Source organism: Neopelma chrysocephalum, unplaced genomic scaffold (genome assembly GCF_003984885.1).
Source record: "Neopelma chrysocephalum unplaced genomic scaffold, ASM398488v2 Primary Assembly neopelma1_143, whole genome shotgun sequence".
In the NCBI taxonomy this organism is placed as follows: Eukaryota; Metazoa; Chordata; class Aves; order Passeriformes; family Pipridae; genus Neopelma; species Neopelma chrysocephalum.
In genome coordinates this window covers 5,981,523-5,988,176 of record NW_020897805.1, presented here as the reverse complement: position 1 = coordinate 5,988,176, position 6,654 = coordinate 5,981,523, and the positions used below count along the sequence as shown (strand labels likewise).

The following is a 6,654-nucleotide window of genomic DNA, read 5'->3' as shown; positions in this document are numbered from 1 at the left end:
TCTGGCATTCTCTACCTCACAGCAAGGAGAGAAAGTATACAGGAACATCACAAGAGTATTGCATCCAATGACTCTGCACAGATTTTTCTTCTTTGTGAAATATGTGCTGGGTAGGTGTGTTAAAAGCAACTTGTAACAAAATAAAAATAACCAGTAGTTTACAGAAGAGCTCTACTCTGAGCAGTAGGTAGCTCTGTGATGAAAAATGATTTTTTTTGTTGTTGTACTTGCTCACAGGAAGTGTTCACAGTGTATTTGACTTCAGCTTTAGAAATGTGGGTTTGCTAATAAGGGAAGGTGAATACCAGATGAAGGGGTTATAATGGAATACCCAGTATTATTAGAGCAGCCAGGATTGACAGCTCAACACCAAACACCTACCACAGCTGCCTCAGTGCAGCTTTGACAGAATAGGATGCCTACAGAGTGACAGGGAAACAGCTGAATGCACTGCAGGACCAGCCTTACTTGAGACCTGCAACAGTGACCTTTCCATTCCTTGCCTGAGACCCCATGAGATAAGAGGGTGCTGGTTACCACACATTGAGATCAGCAGAGAGGATACCATGGGAAGACCCTGTGGGTACCTGCCAGGTGCCCACTGACTCCAGGGAGGAACCAAATCCCAGCCTTGTTTTTTAACGGTATGTATTATTCTTTAGCCTTTGCTCTCAGATGCAACTTGTGCCTTGCAGCTATTGTCTGAAGCCATGGTTCTTTTGTGATACATGAGTGTGTCACATTCCTTCAGGTCAAGGCAGAAAAGTTACAGGCACAGCTAAAAACTGCTGACAAAAGTCAGACCTAATTTTCTGGACTTCTTGTATACACATCTCCATAGACAGCTTCTTCAGGGATATCAACTTTATTAATAAAATAATGGTCTGTGGTTAAGTTTTATTTTCATTGTTTCTTTTGTTCTATAAACAAAGTAATTAAGTTAATAACATATGTATTAAGATCTAGGCATACTTAAAATATAAAAGACCCACATTTTAAACACAAAAAAGGATTTGCTTGTAGAGTTTTCAGCATCGTAGGTCTGATACTGCTTTAACACGTAACCGTGGCAGTCTCCTGAGACATGTGTGAAGAACACTTTGATGATTACAGTGGTCTTCCAGACAGCCATGGATCCTGAGAGTTCTAAAAACAGGCTCAATGTGCAAATGCAAAGATGAAATTAATTTATTTTCTTTTCTCTGAGTGCAATTCTACAAGTTCATGGAGGTAGAAAACCTTTATTTGGCAAATAGAAAATTGCAATTTGAAAACAACAACAAAAAATACGACTTGCAAACAAATTATACAAAAGGAAATCACAAAAATATTGCCCTTTAAAAGGCTACACGTGTGGTCATTTTTAAATGAAAACACTACACATTAAGTACCCAGGAAAAAACACCTGTACTCTTTATCAGGAGCACACCTAAAATGCAAATACACCCAGTGAGCCATCCCCTGCCACCACCAATGCTGCTTTTCCCGTGCTTGCCCCCTTCTCCACTATTTATGCTTTCTCCACTAAAAGCTATAAATAAGTCTGTTTTCTACAGATTTCTTAAGTTAAAGTAAGTGAATTATGACCAGAATAGAAACAAAACTCAGTGCAGTAAGGCCACAAAAGCAACACCATAGTCTCAATCCTCCTGGCAGAATTAATCCATCACAGTCTGAACATAGAAAAATCTTCAGTACTGACATACTTGTGAAGATCAGTCTGTGCATGCAAGTTAACACGAGGCTGCCAATAACCAAACATGCTTGGTGACAGTTCCCCTGGGATGGGACACATCTGGCAGTTTATTCTCCTGTAGCCCTTACTAATGTGGCTTATCTTTCTTTCCCTTCCAGACAAAGTACAAAACTCAGAGCAAGCACTCCACACTTAGACCTGCAAAACCTCTAGTCACTTAGGACAACACTGCCATTTGAACAAAAAACCACATTAATTCTTCATCAGGCAAGCATGCCGGTTTCATGTGTGACCCAAATGACAGGTTGAACTCTGGCCACCAAAAGCAGAAGGGAAACTTTTTTGCTCACCTTGCTCTGCATTTTGCTCATTCTCAAACAGTGAATCTAACCCTGTTCCCAAAATGCCCAGCCAGTGAGAGTCGTAGTCATTTACTGTCTCCAGCAGCTGCTGCCCATATGATGTGGCTGGAGTGGCAAGTGTCCCTTGATACCCCCCTTCATGTTTTGGAAGTATCAAAGGAGGACTAGCATTACTAGCCTCAAGCAGAGGTGAACTGTGCCTCATCTGCTCCGGCTCAAACTTAGGTTCCCCTTCACCATAACTGAAAGCAAAGCCCTTTGCAAAGGAAGAAGTGTTTGACTTGATATATGAATAGTTCTCAACACCCAGGCCCTGGTTAGCATTGATGTAGTTTAAGACAGGCCTCCTGTACATGTTGTCTTTAGCTGCCGGGTACTGGTGATCTTCTATACAAGTCTGGAAAACATCCGCATCTGAGTAGTAGCTTTCAGGGAAAGATTTCTTCAGGTGCGGATAGTCCTGTGCCTGCTGCACAGGGAGTGAGAACTGAGAGGGACTCCCCATGCTTCCCACACCTAGTGGGACCCCTTTTCCCAGGCAGTCCAAACCGAAGTGAGCTGGGGTCTGACCCAGAGCTCCAAAAGTGTTATCCAAGCTCCTGAAACGCATGTCGAGCCTTGAGTACGGCTGTCCCGAGTAAGGCGGCGGCTGCCCGCAGAAGTTCTGGCTCCCTCCTGGCAGGCCTGGCTGCGGGCACAGGAGGCTGCGCTCCGCTCCAGGACCCTGCGGCGCCCGTGGCAGCTCCTGGCCGCCGCACCGGGCCGGCTTTGCCTTGCCCGGCCTGGGGTAGGCGGCGGCTTCACTCTTCTTGTGGTTCAGCTGCCGGGCTCTCCTGTTCTGGAACCATACCTGCGGGACCAGCAGAGACTAAGTGCCCGGACCGCCGGGAAGCCACCCCACTGCCCGCCCGCCCGTCCTCCCGGCCCGCCCCTCTCACCTGGATCCGGGATTCGGGGATGTCAGTGAGGTCGGAGAGCTGCTCCCGCAGGGCGATGCCGGGGTATGGCTCCTTCTCGAAGGCGCGGACCAGCAGCTCCAGCTGTGCCTTGCTGAACGTGGTTCTCTTGCGCCGGCCTCCCTCTCGCCCCGCGCCGGGACCGGCGGGGCGCGCCCGGGGCTCTCCTGGGGGAGACAGCGGGGAGAGGCGGTCAGCGGGGCCGGGCGGCGGATCTCTGCCCCAACGGCCCCGACACCAACACAGCCGACACAGTCACCGCCACCAACACAGCCACCGACACCACCGACACCGACACCGACACCACCAACACCGACACCGACACCACCACGCCCACGGCCGCCCGCCCGCCCGCTCTGCGCGCCCCGGGGCTGCTCACCGGCAGGTCCGGGGCTGGCGGGGGTCAGGCTGGCGAGCTCCATGGGGCCGAGGTGTGGGGGCGGTGGGGAGCCTCTGGCCGCTCCACGCCTTATGAACCCTTCACCTCGGCCCTGAGCGACCCCCACCCGTCCAGCCCGGCCCCGCCAATGGGCCGGGGCCGCCGGGGCTCCAAGGGTGACTCAGAGACGTCTCCCACACCTCCATTGTCATCCCATCTCCAAAATACACATAATAAGGGCTCGCCCCATACAAGGAGCCAAAGCGTCTCCCAGCGAAGCCCCCGCTGCCACCGCCAGCCCATCCACCTTTCTTTAATTCAAATGGAGAGTGGATAATTCAATGAAGGAATCTTTCACCTTTGCTTCAGCTCTCTAAGAGTGCTCCCCTTCTCTCTCTACCGCGGGCCCTTCTCTCTGTACCGGGGCTCTGCTGGAAACCCAGTACTCCTCCAGATGCAGGGAGGCCTCCACACTGCCCTTCTCCCAATGGGAAACGATCCCAGCTCTTACTACACCCGGGTGACAAGTCCTTGTCTTCCCCGTTTGGTTACCCTGCTCCTATTTCCATCCATGGGACATTTCTCATCTACTTAACTGTAGTAAATAAAATGCTGGTGGCTTTACTAGACATTGCATTAACACCCGCTGTTCACAATAAAGGACAAAGCCCTTCTCCAGCACACTCGGGGGTCACCCAGGGGAGATGGAGCAGGCTCCTTCCCAAGTGCATGCTGAAGAGCTCAGCACAAGGTTTTCCTTTCCAAAGGCAGCTTTTTTTTTCTCTCCAGACAGCTCTGCTCATCCAAGTCAGGTACAGAACAAGCAAGGTCTGTGCTATCAGCCCAAGGTGAAATCATGACAGACATATTAATCTAAAAGAGAATCCAGAAATATTATTTAAGAGAGCCAAGAGTGACATAAAGGACTTACAGGGAGCAACAGTTGCAACGCTGCAAAGGACTAGATGTCAGAACAGCAGCAAATCAGTCAGTGTAATAATTTGTCAAATGAGGCCATTAATGGCTATCACTGAAGGTGTTCAAGAACAGCAACATCATTACTTCATGTGTTTTTCATCTCACCATGTCCCCATTCATTTTTCAGATTTGGGACCTGGTCCAGCTTGCTCTGAAGCTAAAGGGTACAGGGACAAAGTCTGTGAGCTTTTACATACTGTTTGCATTCTGCAGGGACCAGTGTATCCACCATCCATGCAGCCACTTTGGGTTGAGCTGCACAAAGGTTTTAACATTACCCACATCACCGCAGTGCTTCACAACAAAAAATTAATGACCTTTCAGACAGGGATGACAGTCAGCCCCTGTCAATCAAGTACTTCAGAGACTGGATTCCTTTAGCAACTCTGTCCATAAGGCAAGGTAAATGCCCTCAGAAATCACTTTACCTTAATAATATTTTCAAGCAGAAGTACATGTGAAGACAGTGAGAATTCCAGAGGGATGATAGCACCAAGTAGTCCAAAACATCTGGAAACAACAGCTTGAACCAATTTCTCAGTACTTCTCCCCTTTCTTCTACCGTAGTATCCCCATAAGCCTGAACTGTCATAGCACAGATACATTCCACAAGATTTCTTTTCTCCTCCAGAGCTCCAGGATAGTTTGGAGTTTTTCCTGTCCATATAGAAGGTAAAATTTGTATTTAAGTGAGCATTGTTATGTGGGAGAAAGGAAAAAAGTGTCAGGTGACAAAGTGGTTCAGCAGTTGTAGGAAGAGTCAAGATGTGCTACTAGTCCTTTGGCTTTATTTCACTTTTATTATTGAGATACATATGTAGACCAAGACTCAGACACAACAAGCAGACATAAAGCTTGGAAGCATAGTTTTTTTGACAGTCTTCTCTACAGCAAATCCAACTTCAGCTATTGCTTCTTTTTCTGAGCATGCAGAGTTCAACTCTACCTGTCTTTAAGCCTCCACATGGCTTTGCACACAGTCCTGTATGTACCATCTCCAGTGTACACTTGCCTAGAAATGAGCCAAGAGCTCACAGAGCTGCTCATTGCATTAAAAAAAAAAAAAAAAAAAAAAAAAGACAACGGTTTTCTTTTTGGCCAGTGTAGTTTTTGGCAAGCACAAGCGTGGGATGAGAGGGTTAGAGAGACATCATGTCACAGAAATAACTACAACACTACAACACAAAGCTACCCCTGCAGGCAGCCTGCAATACCGATCTCAAAAGAACGGGGAAATCGTCTCCTCCCACGCACACATACACACCTTGTAGACACAACCAGTGCAGAAGAGATAAGAAGGAGCCAGCAGAGGCTTGCACCGACTTGCACTGCTTGCTAATAGTGACTGTCCATCCCTACTAACTCTGGTCAAGTAGACGGCTTTTGTTAACATCCTCTAGCTATGGAGAGAGCAGTTCACACTTCCCGGAGTTATTGTTTCAGGCATTCTGCCAGGCAGCCTCTTTGCACCCTTCATTTTCAAAGATTTTCTTTGCAATGCTAATTGAAAGAGATTGCGAGTTTTGTTATTAAGTGACATTCCAGGAAAGAAGATAGCAATCTTTTCCTCCCCCTCCTCTTGCCCCTCTTCTGCTGAGACATATGGACTTGGCCTAACACAAGAGCTAATTTCTGCCACATACACTAATTCAGGCAACACCATTGACCAGCTCTTGCTACCCAAGTTCCCTTGGCATCGTTGTGCTGCTGCGTGTCAGTGACAATCAAAACAACTGTTTCTGAGCTCTCGCATCTCCTCTCTAAACTCTAGTGGAAAAATAGTATTCTGCCCCCTATTTTTGATTCATTTCACAAATATGGGAATGGGATGAGTGTGGGGAAAGAAGCAGGAATACCCAAAGCAGCATGCTTAACAAAACCAGCATCTCTTTGGTTCATAGATTGTCTTCAGAATTCCACAAAAGTCCATGGAATTTCGCTATAGATTGAAGTAGAGTCCAAGTGTGGAAACCCACTCTGTCAAGGTTCCTTTATGCCAGTTGTGGTATAAGTACATCTACAGAGGAGTCCAAATCACATGTGGAATATACTCAAAATAGAACAGAAGTGGAAGATATGTGTGTAAAGTGCATTTAGGAGAGACAACGTCACTGTTAGACAATGACTAGTCACAGTGCTCTTTAAAATGGTTCTCAAAAAAAAAGGTTCCATCTATTTGACCCAGGCATTGGGAGCACTTCACTTCTCTCGCTCCAGAGCAGCCCTTGAGTTAGGAGTTGCAAAGGTGACTCCAAAATCCTGCTAGCATGAATGGGTTGCCGA

At 47.3% G+C, this 6,654-nt stretch overlaps 1 protein-coding gene across 1 annotated transcript; it reads right to left on the bottom strand.

The window, feature by feature from the left end:
- Positions 1-849: 849 nt before the first annotated feature.
- LOC113975701 (paired box protein Pax-6-like) lies at positions 850-3,436 on the bottom strand. Its single transcript, XM_027699996.1, has 3 exons — positions 3,394-3,436; positions 2,997-3,256; positions 850-2,908 (listed from the first exon to the last, which is right to left on the bottom strand). Exons 1-3 carry the CDS (start codon positions 3,434-3,436, stop codon positions 1,979-1,981), a joined length of 1,233 nt encoding a protein of 410 aa, XP_027555797.1. The 3' UTR covers positions 850-1,978.
- Positions 3,437-6,654: the final 3,218 nt, after the last annotated feature.

What these genes read in the sequence shown, in the direction of transcription:
- LOC113975701 (XM_027699996.1), bottom strand. Translation starts at nt 3,436, where the DNA reads ATGGAGCTCGCCAGCCTGACCCCCGCCAGCCCCGGACCTGCCG. An exon ending in CGCCAGCCCCGGACCTGCCG is followed by an intron (nt 3,257 to 3,393) that starts GTGAGCAGCCCC and finishes TGTGTCGGCTGT; the next exon opens with GTTGGTGTCGGGGCCGTTGG. An exon ending in TCCCCGAATCCCGGATCCAG is followed by an intron (nt 2,909 to 2,996) that starts GTGAGAGGGGCG and finishes CTGGTCCCGCAG; the next exon opens with GTATGGTTCCAGAACAGGAG.